This window comes from Apteryx rowi, unplaced genomic scaffold (genome assembly GCF_003343035.1).
Source record: "Apteryx rowi isolate R43461 unplaced genomic scaffold, aptRow1 scaffold_40, whole genome shotgun sequence".
NCBI lineage: Eukaryota > Metazoa > Chordata > Aves > Apterygiformes > Apterygidae > Apteryx > Apteryx rowi.
Genome location: NW_020450530.1, coordinates 2,773,757 through 2,790,289, shown reverse-complemented (window position 1 = coordinate 2,790,289; position 16,533 = coordinate 2,773,757). Strand labels below are relative to the sequence as shown.

General features: G+C 50.3%; 1 protein-coding gene across 6 annotated transcripts in view; it reads left to right on the top strand.

Moving 5' to 3' along the window:
* Nucleotides 1-16,533, top strand: part of RBM19 (RNA binding motif protein 19) — a 92,889-nt gene that overhangs the window by 54,890 nt on the left and 21,466 nt on the right. For 4 of the 6 annotated variants that reach the window (XM_026075167.1, XM_026075164.1, XM_026075161.1 and 1 more), the window contains exons 22-23: nt 2,089-2,194; nt 11,615-11,735. In XM_026075167.1, the coding sequence (XP_025930952.1) occupies nt 2,089-2,194; nt 11,615-11,735 (227 nt within the window). Of the gene's footprint in view, nt 1-2,088; nt 2,195-5,655; nt 5,868-10,168; nt 10,317-11,614; nt 11,736-16,533 lie in introns of those variants that run through there. The other 2 variants (XR_003255081.1, XR_003255080.1) reach the window with 2 other exon arrangements.

Sequence of the window (16,533 nt, the reverse complement as noted above, 5' to 3'; positions counted from 1 at the left end):
TGTGTGGATTGAGTCTTGGTGTCATGTCAAAGGGAGATGGTGTTTTAGTGCCTACCAGAGTCAGGTGTTTTCTAGTAAATCCTCTGTGGTGCTGCAAGTCCTTTAGTCAATATTCTGTTCCTTTCCCGGCAATGGCTATGACACAGTTCACGTTTTCCATGGTGTGATAGGTCAGAGCAAGGCCTCCCCTGCCCATGGCACCCACTGTCCATCTTTTCTAGTTAGGTATTAATCTCTTTGCGACAAGAACTCCCATTATCTGTCCTTTTAGCCCAACTAGGTCATCCAAAATACTAGAAGGCTGCAGCAAATGAAAAAAGCCATCTGCAGAGCTCCCGTGTCCCCTGTCATCTGCAGCCACCTTGCAGGAGGATCCTTCTGCTGCAGGAAGCCACGCAGCATTCCTGCTGCTCCCGCAGCCAAGCATCCCTGCTTCCCTAGCCTGCTCCGGCTCTACTGTTTGATTTTGTTTATTTGTTTGCATAGTGTCAACTCGAAGGGGACAGGAGGGAGGGAAGGAGAGTGAGGAAGGCTCCGAGGAGGAGACGTGCGGATTCATTTTGAAGCTTCATAATGGTACATTTACACACCACGTTGCCTAAGGAAATTGGGTAGATGAATGCCTGGTCATGCTGCCAGTGCAGCAGGTTAACTCCCAGGATTTAGCTTATATCATTTCACGAGAGCGTTTATGGCCTTTACTGTGTTTATTCCCAGGTGCTCCTTGGCACTGCTGCATCCTAGGCTGCTTTTGTGTATGTGCGGGTGTGTGTAGATTTTCAAATAAAATAACACATCTACTCAGACCCGGTCTACATTAAATATTTATTGCCTGCAGTTTGTGCATATGTGTTTGATAAATGGCCATAAGAGGAGGGGAGGAGAAAAGGAAGCTAGAGCTTGGATGCAGAGAAAACATCTCCTTTGTCTGGGAATTTCTCCAAGGGGTTGTATCTGAGAGGGCTTGCGGAGGGGTGGGCTGGGCTGTACGAGTCATGAGCCCTCTTGCAAGCTGAGCTCTCCCTCAGGTTCTGTTTTCAAGTTTTATGGACAAGATCCAGGTCGATGGGCTGGCCACGTGCTTTAGTGTTTAAGTGACAAGTTCATTCTCAGAGGACATGCACATTGTGATGAGGTGTCCCAAAGGCATAGCCTGCCTTTTCACTGCGCCGTGTCCAACACCCGACGCTGCCAGCCCTAACGCACACCCTTCGGCTGAATGGGAACCCCCTTTATTTCCCTGTTCCTGCCCTTCTGTGTTGTTGGCACTCAAAAACTTGTCTGAAACGTTGCTGGATCTGGGGGTTGTTTCCTCTGGAGCAAGTGCAGGTCTGGGGTCTGATAGATTCTGCTGTTCCCCTTTATAGGCTCAGGGAGCTTAAATACAAGCAGTTTTATTCTAGCAAATGACAGAGGTTAGGTTCCTGGCTACAGAATGAGAAATGCAGTTACCAAAGGAAAGGGGAGAAGTGAGGAAATCCAGCCTGAAAAATCATCAGCATGCATGCAAATCAATGCATCAGCAGAGCAGAGCGCTCATACCTTTGTGAGCACGGCACGTAGACCGGGCCCCCAGGGACGGAGGGAGCTGTTCGGGAAAGAGCCTGCTCGCAGAGCGATATTCAGGCGCTGGCTCGCATCAGTGCCCAGTGCGCTGCAGCACGGAGCTTCAAAGGCGCAGACAAGTCGCTTTTAATTACAGTCAGGAGCACCCCTGCCTAGCGTTAACGTCGTGCTACAGGAGGTGCTTTTTGCCCAGCTGAAACAGGGTATGGGCACACAGGCTGGGTCCTTGGTTTCTGCGAGTTTCCTAGGAGAGGGGAATTACGGCAGTTGAAATGGAGAGGGTTTTTGCTGCGTTAAGGTTTGTAACCAGAAAGGGTGGCCCTTGAAATCCAAGCTGAGTTTTCATCCGTTACTAGGTGCTTGGATACGCAGCTCACGGGAAAGCGGAGCGGCCGCAGTTCTCTCTGCCAAGAAGCCAGAAACATATATTTGTAACTGATAGTGCCGTGGTTTGTGATTAAAAAGCTGGCCCTTTCCTTGATCTCAAAATGTCTTTGCTTTTTTCCTGTCTTTAATTCACAGCACCTTTGGAGAGCTGAAAACCGTCCGGCTGCCCAAGAAGATGGCAGGAACGGGATCTCACCGCGGCTTTGGCTTTGTGGATTTCCTCACCAAGCAGGATGCCAAGGTGAGACTTAAGTCTGCCAGGTTCTCTTCCCCCTCTGGCTCCTTCCCAGGCTGGTCTTGGACTAGAAGGTGAGGAAGTGAGATGGCAGGCTCTATCACATTGAGGGATTAGCCCAGATTTGGGCACTCTTTTTAGTCTTCAGCGAAGCTGTAGTGAGGCTAAACCCCCCATGTAGGCAACTGCTGAAGGCTATTTCCCTCCTTGTCTACACTTGGATTTGCAGCCCATGCGGGATCTGGCCAGTGAAGGTTGGGATATTGGCAAATTGACACCTGAGGTAAAACTAAAACTTAGGATCATTCTCCAGTTCTGTCTGGTCAACCAGCTTTTCATCTGTGGCCGTAAAAAAAAAAAAGGGGGGAAGAGCTGTTTGGGCAGCCAAGTTCCTTGCTGTGCCTTGCTTTGAGGGCTGCAAGCTGCTGTCTTTGGGAGAAAGGGCTCACAGAAATRATACTAAGCACCTAGCTACTGAACTAGTTGGATCTCCGCACACATGCACACCCGCACCCACACACAAACCTTTGTCACTCAAGCTGTCGCTTGAGGCCTTTGGAGACTGCTGGCTCTGGGATATCTGGGCATCAGGGACCACTAAATGAATGCTCCTGGTCCTACTGGCACTGGGTAAATCAAGGTAGCTGAGTCATAGGGGAAAGAAAAAAAAATCTGGTGCAATAAAACTCCTTTTAAAGCGCTTTCTGAGTACCTTGCAAAAAACCATGCTGGAGACCTGAACGGTGTTGCTTTAGAAAGAGCAGTCAGATCCTAGGCAAAGAGTACACACTGAAAGAGCAGGATAGAACCAGTATTTCCAAACACTTGGCCTTCAGCATTGCTGTAAAGGAGGATTTAGCCTTAGAGGGTTTGGGGTTTTGGGGGTTTTTGTTTGTTTGTTTGGTTTTTTACCAGTGCAGGGTTTCTTTTGGGAGGCAGGGGAAATGCATTAAAAAGATGGGCAGCGTTTCCAGCAGGTGGGTAGGGCAGTACACAGCAGAAACTGCAAACTGAGCCACRGTGGGCAGAAGTTGTTTAGTGTGACTCATATAACGGCTGAAAAACCTCCTGAAGTAGAGGGACGGGGAATTGTTGTTCAGGTTTGTCAGAAGCCAGGTGACAAGCAGGAAGGAAGTGCTTTTGGCCCAATGTGACGAATCGGGAAACCTGAGTACATGTCCCACCTCCACCACTGACTTGGTGTGGGGGCAGTTTGGGACACTGAGTGACCTTTTTCAACTGTACAAGGCCAGTGTTCATCTGTTCCTCCTTGTGCTTGGAGACCCCTCTGGGAACAGCCTTTTCCTCTGGAGTTTTTCAAATGTTGAGTATAACAGAAGAGCAGTAGCTGTGAATTGGTGAAGGATGGGGAAGCAGAGGGAAGGACTGTGTCTGATTTGCCTTGTTAAAGCACCAGGGTATTCCACAGCCATGTAAAAGAAGGAATAGGGCTACATCTAGATACAGAATATGAGGTATGCGACTCTTTGCATGTTGACTACCTAGTGAGTACCCAAAGTGCTACTCTCGCTTGGTGTTGCTATCTCAGCCCTCTGTTATGCTGGAAAATATTTCATAGTGTTTAAAGCCATGATAGACTGCAGTTCAAAATGTGCTACCCTTTCTCAGTTTTCTTACATGGTTAAGTTCCATATTTCCAGAAGAAACAAGGAGATTGTAGCCTTTGCCAGAAGGATGAACCAGGCGTGGTCGGTCTCATGCACTTGGCAGAAGAGGGCCTTGAGTGGCTGTATCCAATTGCCTGAGTATTCCCACAGCTAGAGCAGTGCTGGTTTCAGCCCTGCCACTGGCTCCTGGGGATTTGCTCCATACCTGGAAGTGGARCAGTTGTGGGTACAAGCCAAGGGATGGTATCGCTGACGTAAAGGAACCAAATGGCTCCGCTGACTTACAGAGACTCCAAATTTTCAAGACAGTGAGCGGAGGGGAAGGAGGGAGGAGGAGGAGGGAATAAGCRTAGCCTGTGTTTATGTTTTTAGACAGGATTCATTGATTGGAGATCACAAGGGACTATTAGATCATCTGTTCCAGTCTGACCTCCCATATAACACAGTGCATAGAGTTTCTATGTTAGTCCTGTATTGATCGTAATTCAAACTTCCTTCAGCTTAATATTCGTCCTTCCCGCCTGGGCTGGCTCGTTCGGCCGTGTGCGGTGGAGTGAATCCTCTTGAAGTGTGGTTCCCTTCCCTGTTTTGCACATTTTGCATGTGGCTCTTTGCTAAAATTGAGTCTCTGGTCAAATTTGCTCTAACTTCTGGTTCACGCCAGTGTTGTTCTTTCAGGCTTTGTTCCTGGTATTTTTCTCAGAGACTGAATCTTTTCCTGAGGAAACTTGTACATATTTAACAGAAATGTTTATATGGGAGTCTAACTTGTTCTTTACTGCTGTTGTATAATATTTTTAGTGCCTGTCTCCTGTCCCCCTTCAGTCACTTATGAACCTGTTGGCTAATTTCAGCTGCCCTGGACAGACAGAGATCTCAAAGATAGGAAGTTCTTCTGTATTTGGTGAAAACGAGCAGCCAGATAGAAGAGAGAGGTTCTGGTAGGGCTCTTGTTCAGGGAACTGCAAGTAAGCGCACCTTTTCTTAGTTTAACATATGAAATAGTCCACACAGAAGAGAGCCCCAGCAGAGCAGGCCTCCCTAGCTCCAGCGCTGGGGGTACAAGAGGTTTAAACATTATCATCACAGCAAGAGACGGAGGAACAAATGTCAGAGCAGCCTAGTTAATGCTGGACGGTTTTGCAGTGCTGCGATACTGCAGGATGGCCTTTAACRGCTCTGTGCAGCATGCTGGTGGGGATGAACCCAGCAAGCCCTATCCTCCAAGTGTTGATGTTGCCTCTGCTGGTGCTCTTCTCCTTGGAGCTCTTTCCATGCTTTCTGCTCTGACCACCCCTTCCAAGGTCTTCATTCCCCACTGGGGCTGACTGGGAAGCACTTCGCAAAGGCGCAGATGCACTGCCCACGGGAGGCAAGCGTGCAGCGAGTGAGTCACCCTGTGAAAGATCACTTGGTGGGTTTTTCTTCCCTGCAGCAAAGCAGCTTTTCTTTCTTTTTCTTTCTTTTTTTTTTTTTTTTTTTGTCATCGTCTTTTGAGGGATTTAATTGTCTCACAAGTGGCACATCAAGTACTCTCCGTTGGCTGTCTGGAAAAGGATGCGCTGTGGATTGATGAATAGGATTCTGAATATTGTAAACACAGGCATAATTGGCTTAGAGTTTATTGCTAAGTGAAATGAGAGAGAAGGGGAGCAGGCCTAGAGACCTCTGAGCTGAATAGCTGTGGACTATCAATGATGTTTTTGCTCAGAGTGGTAATTTGGAAATAGCTTATAAATGTCTTATAAAACATGATGTTTTTATAATAGGATAGTTATGGTGGCTTTGTTGGGCATTTAAAGCCTGTGGCCTTCCATGTTTGTCTTTTTTCCTGGGCAGTTATGGAGCGTGCGCAGAGATTTTCCAAAGCTAGGACAGAGATGTGGGACTCCCCTTCAGAAATCCCTGGTGTTGGGCCTGGAAGACCTGTCTTGTAGGTCTGGATTTTGTTCCTTTGGCTTCCACTGATGCACCACAGCCAGCTCGAGGAGAGTCTGAAAGGTGCTGTTGTGAGAGGGGTGAACACCTCAACCGTGCTCATCGGGCAGCAAGTAAGATGCCACCACCACTTGGTCGTGTACCTGTAGGGGAGGTGACCTCCAGGCAGGGCACAGGACACTGCTGGGCACCTTCTCCGTGCTCGACCGTCAGAGCCCTGAATCCCATACCTGTCTGGTCCACAGAAAGGTCTGAGGCAGGGGTTATCTCTTGGTCTGTTGGAATTAGTTCCCTGTGTGATGGATGGTGATGAACTGGAAGTGTTTCATTGCCATCTTGTATTTTGTGAGCATCCTTTTAACAGACCACAGCACACATGTATGTGCTGAGACAGAATATGGGGAGAGAGCCACATCAAAGAAAGCAAGGACAGGGACAGAGTTTCCAAAAGGAGCCAGGACAGCTYGAGGGCTGTAACCCATTCACTGTGCCATAACATGGGATACCATCCATCCATCCATCCATCGTGCCTCTCCTCCAACCCCCAGCACCTCTCCTACCTCATTCTTTCTAATACCTTGGCTTCATAATATTCACAAAAAGGGCTTGCATACACTGATCAAGCCTTTGATTTGAAATCTCCAAAGAAAGATGACCACTGGCTGGGAATGTATGGAGTTTGGGGGGAAGAGGAGGGCAACTTTGATTTGCTGGAAATAACAAATTCACTGTGGTTAAGGAAGCATTWACTATGTGGTGTGTTTTCTGAAGCTCCCAGTGCAGAGTTGTTGTGGGATCGTTTTTATTTTTAAACTATTAACTGCAAGCAGAGTTTCCACTGTTCTCCCCTGTTGATATAAAAATACATCTGGTCTCCAAATAGAAATTGCCCATTCGGGAAAGACAGTCAACCCTTTAAAAAACACACACATGGAAGAAAAAAAAATCCTTGTGTGCAGCTGGCATTGCAGAGAACATCCTCAGTTGTGACTCTCTTTTGAGGAGTGGAAATTTATCAATCTCCTAATGTTGTTGACCCTTTGTCCCTCTAATGACTCCGGCCCTGAGGCTCTTCGGCTTGAGCATTTAATAGGGCAAGGGGGAATCTATAGGCAGAGCAGTGCTGTCCTCAAAATTAATACAGCATTTGGGGATAGTGAGCCATAGCACTCGGGGGAGGTGAGTGCAATGGTCCAGTCTCTTGATCTCCGACTTTGCGAAGCCCCAGCACAGCAGACTCTGCTCCAGCAGTGCCTGTCTTGTCCCTGCAGCCCAGTCTTCAGGTAAGTTTATCAGCCATCCCTTAATTTTGGAATTCCCTTCCTGGATCTCCAAAATGGTTTTCGCACTATTGCTGCAGCCTCTCTCCTTCCTCCGTCTGCTTTTCCCTTGCTCCTTTTGCCTCTCAAGTAACTGTGGGGGCTCTAAGCCTGCCCAAGCCCTAGCCACCAGCAATTTAAAGTGCTGCTTTACATCATTCCAGTTCAGTAGCTCAGTTCCCAAAAGGCTGTTTTGCGCATGCGTGTGCAACATTTCCTGGCTCTGATTTAGATGTAGCTGGCTGGGTTTCTTTAGCCTGTCTCTCTCTCTCTCACACACACACACACACACACACACACACACACAGAAAGATGCCTAAGTCACTGCTAGAGATGAGCAATATCGCCAAGCTCGGTAACAAAGGACGAGTATCTGAAGGTGCAGTTTGCATCGCCGCAGAAAACTGAGGCTAGTCTGTTCGCAGCACGTGGGGAGCCTCTCTGCCGCAGCCGGCCGGCCGACTCTCCCAAAGCCCCACTGTCATTTTAGGATTGTCAGGAGCACTTAGCTCGTGAGGAATTCCTGCCGTATCGAGCTGTTACATTAAGCTTGAACCAAACTCTGCAAAATCATACTCACGAGGGCTCAGAAGCAAAGTTTTTTTTTTAAGCATGCTCATGTCCTGTTTTCCACGGAGACCAGGCCATGATTTTCGTGCAAACCTTAAGGCATTTGGAAAGCAAGGGAGACCTGGCAGGAGGTTGGACAGGGCACCTGAGCTTTTCAAATTACCTGGTGGTGGGTATATTACCAAGTGCAGCAGCTGCAATGAGATCTTTTTTCAACGGTTAAGGATAGCAAGTCCTTGTGGTGACGGTCCCCCTTTTTTAAAGGCATGTAATGATGCAAAGCTGTAGTAAAGAGGTCTCTTCCAGTGACTCTGTCTCCTGGATGAACAGCCAGCCACAACTCTGTCTATCAGTAGTTGAGATATAACTAAATAAGCCTCTGGCAATTCGACAGTTTGGTCTTCAAAGGAGGTATCCTGGGGAGAAAGACACTCAGGTGGAGGGATGGGACCCTGAGACTATACAATGCTTCCAACCCCACTTTCTTGGGAAACTAGTCTGCCTTTGCTCATTTCCTTTCATATTTCTCATGTAATTAAAATACATCTTCCCCTACATAATCTTTTATTTGGAATAGCAACAGTGGCCCGTTTCCTCTTCCTGCCGGAAGATTTCCAGTGATGTGGATATAGGGGGATAGGCTTTTTCACCCTCGTCGCTCTGTTAATCAGTTGTCTTTTAAATCATGAATGTATTCTTTTTTTCTCCCTGTGAAATATTCCTAATTCTTCTCCAAGCAGTAGACATGTAAGTTTTAGTTTTGGGCTGTTTTCCAAAGGAAATGATGTGTTAGATTTTTTTTTTTTTATCTGAAACACCCAGCTTCTCTTCTTCTGCCCAACTTGGGAAGCCTCTGGAAGATGGGACCGTGGAGGCTACCAGTCCCAGCATGCCTTTTKCTGCGTGGGCTGGAACAGTGGGTGAGATGGCCAGTGTGCTGCGACTGTCCATGTGGCCCGTCCCAGCCTCCCAAACTTAGTGTTTTCCTGGATGGGAAACCACTCGTTTTGGGGGTGTGTTAGGCTGGGAAAGGCCCATACGACCAGGCTGCTGGGAGATCTGTCTCCCAGCAGCTTTCTTTCATGCTCCACACCTTGATGGCTTCTCTCTTGCTCTGTGACCTTTCCCCGTGCTCCTCACAAATGCACACCGCATCCCGGATTGGTGGGGCTGACTGGCTGCACTTGGGGGCTCTGGAGGCAATCCTGCAAAGAGGAGGACGTGAGGAAGGAGGTGACAGAGCAAACTGCTCGGAGCATGACAGCCCATGAGGTTGTCCTAAGCACGGCACTTTGCACCAATAGCTGCTGTCACCCACAGTTGCTTTTTAGGCATGTTTGGCATGACCTGTCCCCCCACAGGGACCTGCTGCAAGGGCAAAACAAGGTTGCCATGGCCTTACCTGGTTCATTCCAGGCTGTTCCCATCCTCCAGCCTTTGTCTTCCTCATGCTGCGGGAAGTGAGAAATTAAAAAGTATAAATTAACAAATGAGACCCAGCGATTAGAGCTGCAGTTTGTTTGCCAGGCTTTGGAAATGGCTCTTTGTGCCAACGTAAACAGCCATCACAACTCCCTACTGCCACCTCCCCCCGAGTGTTTATTTAAGCCAACACATTGCTCTGCTAATTGGATACCATTCCAAGTGAAAATAGGCCTTTAAAACAACAGCAGCAGCAAATAAAAACAGCTGTAGCTGCAAAAGCACCGGCGAGGCTGCAGCCTTTCGGAAGGGAATACACCCCCTGAAAATGAGGCACGCTGCCTTGTGCGGTTCAGGAGAGTCTGGAGAGGCGGCGAACGCGGAACGATGGGAAATAGCAGTAAATTAGTGAATGCTACAGAGAAGGTGGAGCTGGTGTTCCTCTTTCCTCTTTCTCGTAATGAATGAGAATGACATGAGTGAAAGAGAATCAGACTGAGGGGGACATGCAGRGTATGGAAAACTAATCGCTGGAAATGCTTTGTTTGGGGTTTTATAAATCTCTGGAACTCGGTGCCATGAGATGGCATGACAGCCAAAGCTCTCTCTAGGATAAAGACATATCCTACGGCCTTTTCTTTGGTAGTACAAAGCAGCCGCTAGCCGAGCTGGACTAGAGGGCAATGTGGTGAACAGGATCCTGTTGGCAAGTGTGTTGCTAATTACCCGGCACTGGAAATTCTTGTGCCTTCATTGAAACAGCTGGGCACAAAAGCCACCAGAGACAGGACTCCAAATACGCCAACTCGGCAGTTCAGGCAAAGCTCTGGCTGCCTAGGAGCCGCGGTAGCCAGCCAAAGCCCCTTGCGAGAGCAGCGAGCATGCCCGGAGCCACGCCGTTTGGGGGCAAACTTCGGTAATTCAAAACTCCTGTGTGGCAACCACTTGGAGGAGAATCCTGGACTTTTTCATTATGATTTTGGATTTTTTGCAGTGCAACTTTTTTCTTTCAAAATTGACCTAAATTTTAAAAGGCTTTCAACCCAAATCCAAAAAGCAGGCAGTAGAGATGATTAGCTCAACATGTTTTCTTTCGTTGTCAGCAACACATTTGGATCGACTGAAAGGGCGCTCGTGTTGTCCGTGCCGTCTGCCTGCAGCGTTGAACGGCTGACGTGTCTCTACGGGATTAACTGCATGGCTCTTCCAGTCTTACCCTTCACGTTGGCGCCCCTTTCGGGGCTTCCAGATGTGAGGACGTTTCCCTGTTGGACAGAGGGATGTGCTCTAGTGTCCATGTTTTTGTATGCTGCTGTGTCTGATCCACAGATGCTCGTTTCCAGACCTTATGAACCTATTTAATCTCAGTCTTAGTTGAGGTTTTTAAAAGAGAATTTTGGACTCCTTTTCTCTATCCCTGTGCCTAGCCATGTATCGGATTGCTGTGAAGCACTTTGTGAGCCCCTGGGGATGAATGGTTCTGTAAAAACGTTTGACTTAGGTGTTTGTATATTTGCATTATGGGCTCAATCCTGCACGATCCTGGATTCCCTTGAAAGTCTGTGGGACCTGAAGACAAAGTAAATGTTCCCTGGATCCAGTCAGTGTTTTCTGAATGCGTCTGTTGGTTAGCTAAAGATACAGAAAGCTTTCTGAGTTAGTGCGCTAACCGACATGCTTGTATTCAATGTTAGCAGAGGTTGTAGTCATACAGATGTTCTTAAGCAGTATCTAATAATCAGGATACATCCTGATTTCTATAACACATGAAACCTCTGGAGGCAAAAAGTGAAGGAGATTCCAGCATGGGCTTCTGGCCTTTCCCATGCCTGCTCCCATCATGGGCAGCATCACCAAAAGGTTGGCGAGAGGAAGGCAACTTTCCCTGGAGAGCTTGGGGTTCTGGAAAGACTTTGCCCCAGCTGATGCCTTGCAAAGCACTGCTGAGCAGAAAGCAACCTCTCGTCCCACATTTGTGTTGYGCCTGACTGTGGCAACACAGAGTGGTGTGGGCTGGTCCCAGATGCAGCAGGCAGTTGGATCTTTCTTCCATCCTTCAAGGGCATCTGCCCAGGTGGGTGGGATGGGAGTCTTGAGGTTGCTTTACCCACGCGAATCCAGCACTGCGGCACTCACCCATGAGGGACCTGCTTTGCATTCAGACCTGGTGCAATTTAACCATGTTAGCTAGCGCTGCAGCAAGTCTAGTCAGCCTTTCCCAGTTGGGGCTTTCCTGGCTCAAGCATGGTCCCAGGCTAATGCAAGGTTGCATCCAACTTTGTGCTGGATTTCAGCCTGTTCCCTAGTGAGGGACAGCAGCCTGCAGGAATTGCAGTGGACATTTGCTCTGCTGCACATACTTAGAAAGTAGATGATCAAGTCAGAGCCAGTCTTGGATAGTGATGGGAGATGWATCCCACCCAATCAGGGAAAAGTGTTCACAGTAGGATGTTCTCTGGTGGCCTTTTAGATTCAGGGTGGAGGGATGGGCATCTTTGGTTTTCCCCTAAGAGTCTGTTTTTATTTCTTCCTTTTTTCCAAATCTGCAGAAAGCGTTCAACGCCCTGTGCCACAGCACTCATTTGTACGGCCGAAGGCTGGTCTTGGAGTGGGCAGACACGGAGGAGACAGTGGAGGCCCTGAGACGGAAAACAGCAGAACATTTCCACGGTAACGTAGCGGCATCCTTCTGGCCTGTCGATACAGCTTTGGCTGGCATTGTCCCATCTAGCATACGCTGCCGGTCCACGCCAGCCCTTTCCCGGCAGCCGTGTGCTCGCAGGGGCCGGCAGATAGATGCTGGAGCCTGACAACCTAAGTGCAAGGGGTCTTGTGCAGCAAGGGCGGGCACAGCCTGCCGAGGCAGGAAAGCCGGAGGAAATCTCCTCTGCCTGGGGAGGAAACCGTGCCGAGGAGCTGCAGAGAGAAGCCAGCGATGGAGGGCTGCGCTCTGTCCCCAGACAGGGTGAAGCAGGAGGAATCCAGGCTGGCTTCTCCTTTGTCTGCGACAGCTCTCTGCGTGCACGAGAGCATGTTAACTCTCCGTGTGCTGGCAGGGCTGAGGCATCTCGTGATGCCACATTCCCGCTGAAGTGCTTTTGCTCTGTCTGCCTGMACCCTGGGGCGCTCAGTAGATGTGAACAGGCTGATGAGGGCATGGGGGAAGCACCTTTGATGCCCCTGGTTCTGCATGAGCGGCGAGACGCGGGGTACTGAGCCGGTGAGATGCCACTTAGGAGATGGTGACGTGCTGAGATAACCCCTTTCGTTTCCCAGCGAGGGTCATTCCTCATGAAAGGCAGGCGCATGGGAGGCAGGTGATGGCGTTCATCTCCCTCGCAGGGCATAAGAACCTGATTAAAAAGGGCAAGTARTTTGACTGTTGATTGAGATCCGGAGAGTCTCATTTGGATCGAGTTCTAGAGAGCAACAGCTCCACAGATAACAGCGGTGCAGGCTTCTGTTGACAGCCATCGACAGGTACAAATGCATTGCTTGGCAAATATTTATGTAGGAGGTGATCCCCTGGGCTGGAGGACTAAGCCGGAGATCAATGCTCCTCCTTCCGCATCCCTTCCCAGCCTCCCCTCTCCGTCATGTGCACGCCTGTCGCCAAGGGGGTTGGCATAAGCGGTTCTGGGGCTGCGCTCCTCAATCCGCGGAGATGGAAAATGCAGCACGCCTTGCTTGTGCAGAGCCTGCCTCCAGCGGGACCTGTCCTCGTGTTTGTGAAGTGCTGATTATTGCAGACAGGCAGCAGGTTGGAAAAGGTGCAGTTTGGCTGGGGAATGGGCAAGGGTGGGTCCTGCTGCAGCCGGGTGTGGGGCAAACCGGGGGAGTGCGAGGAACAGCAGGCTGATCTCAGACGTGGTGCCGAAAAGGAGACCAAAATGCACCGTGCTGTCTAGGCATACGTAGAGCTGTGTCACTGGGGGCATGTGTGAGACAGCAGGGAGGACGGGCACTGCTTGGGGACGGATGCGGCCACCCAGCATTAGAGGGTGAACACGTTGTGTCTGATCAGAGTAACGTGAATCTCCGCCTGGATGGAGTGGGGAGCAGATGGGACGTTCCATGTGCCCCATTTTATGTTTGGGATTTCCTTTCCCCTTTTTTTCCTCTGCCCAGCGATGAGGGGAAACGGTCTCGGCTTTACRATTGTTGCAGACTTGCAGCAGATGCTGGCTGCTGCCTGCGAGCTCTGCCGCCCCCACATCTCCCCCAGGCTCAGCCTCTGTCTTGATTTCTCCCTGCATTTGCTCCAGTGCTCTTGTCGAAGGTCTTCCTCAYGGAGGTGGGCACTCGTGGAGACCTGCAGGAACAGTGTTTTTATATCCCGTGAGGAATACCGCTTTAAAGCTGAGGTGGCTCCAGGCTCTTGGCTGAAAAAACAGGAGAGAGGTTATCACTCCCCATCTTTAGGGACTGAAAATATGATTGAAGAAGGCAGTCATTTCTAGTCTCCAACCCATCTCAAGGAGGGAGAGAGAGAGGGAGAGAGAAATAATATCCAATGACTTCAACCCTATCTTGTGCACACACGCGTTCCCGCTCCCTCTCGCGCTGTAATACTGCTGGTGGCTAATCCTGCTGCAGAAGGGGGTCCGCCAGGGCTGGATCTCCATGACAAAGCCTGTCTGGGGCACACGGAGCGGGCACGGAGAGCTGGGCCATGCCTGAAAGCGGGGAGGGCATATCAAGAGGGCTTAGCCTGGCTATGCCGTGTTTGCAAGCTGGAGTTTGGCAGATGGGATTTTATTTCTTTGGGTGCCAGTTTACGGGGTTCCCTCTCCTGATTTCACGGCAGGGTTGCCACGGGATTTCTGAAAGCAGTGCCCAGGAGCGCTGAGAAGAGTGGGACCTGGGTCCTGTCCCAGTTGCTGTGGTTGCATGGAAAATGATAGTGATGGCAATGAAGAGAGAGAGGCTGCAGCTCGCTCTCTCCTGCCAGCCACCCTGGGGATGCTCCTCTGCGTTTTCCTTCGCGCTTCCTCCCCCTCTTAGCTGGAGGCTGATTTTCCGGAGTGGAGCCCAGGATGGAAAGGATAGGCACAAAGCTGGTAAAGCATTGCAGCCCTGCCTTGAATCCTCTGCCTTCCCTTTAACCTACCTAAGCAGCTGGGCTGAGACCACCCATCTCATTTCACTGATGATGGAGACTGGATTCTGTAAGCTAGAAACCAAGCTTGCTTTTTCCTGTCGATCCCTGTTTCCCTCCCCTCTCCTCCTGTCCCTGCAAGGCTCAGGAGCAGCTCTGAGATCCCCGCGCCGTGCGGCCTGCGGGGCCGGGCCGAGCTGCCGGCGAGGCGCCGAGCAGAGCCCTTTCCATCTGCTGCCGGTCACGAGCGCTCCCGCTCGGGGGCACGCGCGCCGCGGCCAGCCAGCCGCCACCTGAACCTGCCGYGCTCTGCCCAGGCCCCAGCTGCCTCCGCCGGCACCGGGCTCGGCTCTCTCCTCCTCCTTTGCCGTCCGCTTGGTCGCTTCCCCCCTCCYGCCTTGGCGCTTTCCAAAGGACGGGCAGGGTTTTCTTTGCCGTCCCAGTGGGGTGCGTGTTTACCTCGCCTGCAGGGCAGCTCGTACTGGGCTTCACGCTTGCCGGGTTCATGCTCTGGGCCACAGAGATCAGAGCTGCGTTTTCTTTCGGTCTCCCAAGACCCCGGGAACGTGCTTCGGGCAAGGCAGTAGACACTTACTCTGCCGTTGAAAGCGCTCCAGAGAGCAGCAAGGTAACTAGGGAGGGGAAAGCTTTGCCAGGGGAGGGGAGAGCTTTTTCTTTCCTTTTGCTTGCCCAGGTCCCAGTTTCTGCTGTCCTTTTATGCCAAACCTCCCTCTTCCCCGTTCCTTGCTGGAAGTGAGCCCTCCTGTCCGGCCAAGCCGAGGCCAGACTCGCCAGAGCAGGAGGACGAGGGAAGCGGAGGAAAGGGAGCTAGTTTCCGGCTGCCACCGCTCTCCTGGACACGGCTCCGACAGCAAGTTGGTGGCAGAGAGATGCTTTTGGTCCTGCCTCAAGCCATGGTGCCTGTGAATTCACGGAGGAGGCATGATGGGGCGGAAACAATCTGATGCAAAAATACACTTAAATATCTTCTCTTGCTGGTGTCTCAGGCAGAAGGAAAATGGCTTGGTATTCGGCTGCTCCCTCAGGTGTTTCCTTCTCTGTTGTTTAAAGCGGGGTGGTAGGTTTGGTGTGCCTACATCTCACCTGGGACACTGGGGTTCGGCTATTGCTTTTGCTGGTGGGAGCCAGAGCCCTTCCCAACACATGGCCGTGATCTCCTCAGATCTTTACAGGCAGGTCAGGGGCAGATCCCAGGCCTGACACATCTCCTGGGGATCCAGGGCTGCTTGCAGGGAAGAGGTGGTCTTCAATCCTTTGGGCACTCGATGGAGAGAGCAGTGACTTCTTTGTGGATGTCCCTGTGAGTTTCCTCACCCACCTCTGTGTGGCAACTTGTGAGGTTCTTCCTATGTTTTTGTGGGCTGCAGTGGCCAGGTCCATATGGTCAGTGATCTCCAGGTGGGAGGGGATCCATCTGAAAATGGTGGAGAGGGAGGGAGAGAAGATTATTTGGGGTCTTCAAGGCTCCAGGAAACCCAGAGGAAACATTGAGTCAAGACAAAGATTCCTGGTGCCACCCATCTCTCAATTGCTCTTTGAAAACAAAAAGCCACTGCTCTGTTCGCCTTGCTTTGCTACCCAAGCTGAGCCAAACGGTCCGTGTCTGAGAAGCAGAACTTGGAGACAGATGCCTTCAAAAGCAGCAGTGCAGTGTATGGGGTGAGTTTTATCCTGCCRTCCAACTCAGCTTATTTCCCCTTTCCTGCCCCAAATTTCTTTCTAGTGGTGTGCATTGCCATCCCACAAGACACTTTTTTTTTCCCTGCCCAAAGTCTCTTCTGGGTCTGGAGCCCTCCAGCACCACAAGGCACCTGTGCCGTTTGGAGACGRTGGTTGTGTGAGGCACAGGCTTGCTGTAACAGTGTCGCGCGTTTATATCAAGCTGCGCTGGCAGGGCCGTGCCATCAATACTGGGTGACATATGGGCTCTGCTGCTGCTCCTGGCTCTCTTCCTAGTTATTCCACAGAAATAAAAGCAACCAGGAAACATGCCGAGAAGAGTTTTCTGCACATACCAGAAGAAGGTGAAGGCGTCAAAGCAGGACAAACAGCTCTGATATTCCTCATCTTATGGGGATTTCGGGACATGTTTCTTCCAAGTTTTATGTAATTGGAATTTAGGAATTTTGAAAAGCTCCTTCTTTCTCTTCTTCTGTTTTCTTTTTTCTAAGCAGTTTTTGGTTTGTCGTGGGCACAAGAGYGATACACAGGTGTTTCCAGAATTAGTAGACAATGGATCTCTGCGTAGGAGAGGCTAAAGAGTGCTAATGGAGAGGGCGAGAAGTTTGCAGTAAGGCCTTGGGGGTTGTTATCACCCATGTCCAATGAGATGACACGTTGGCCTTTATT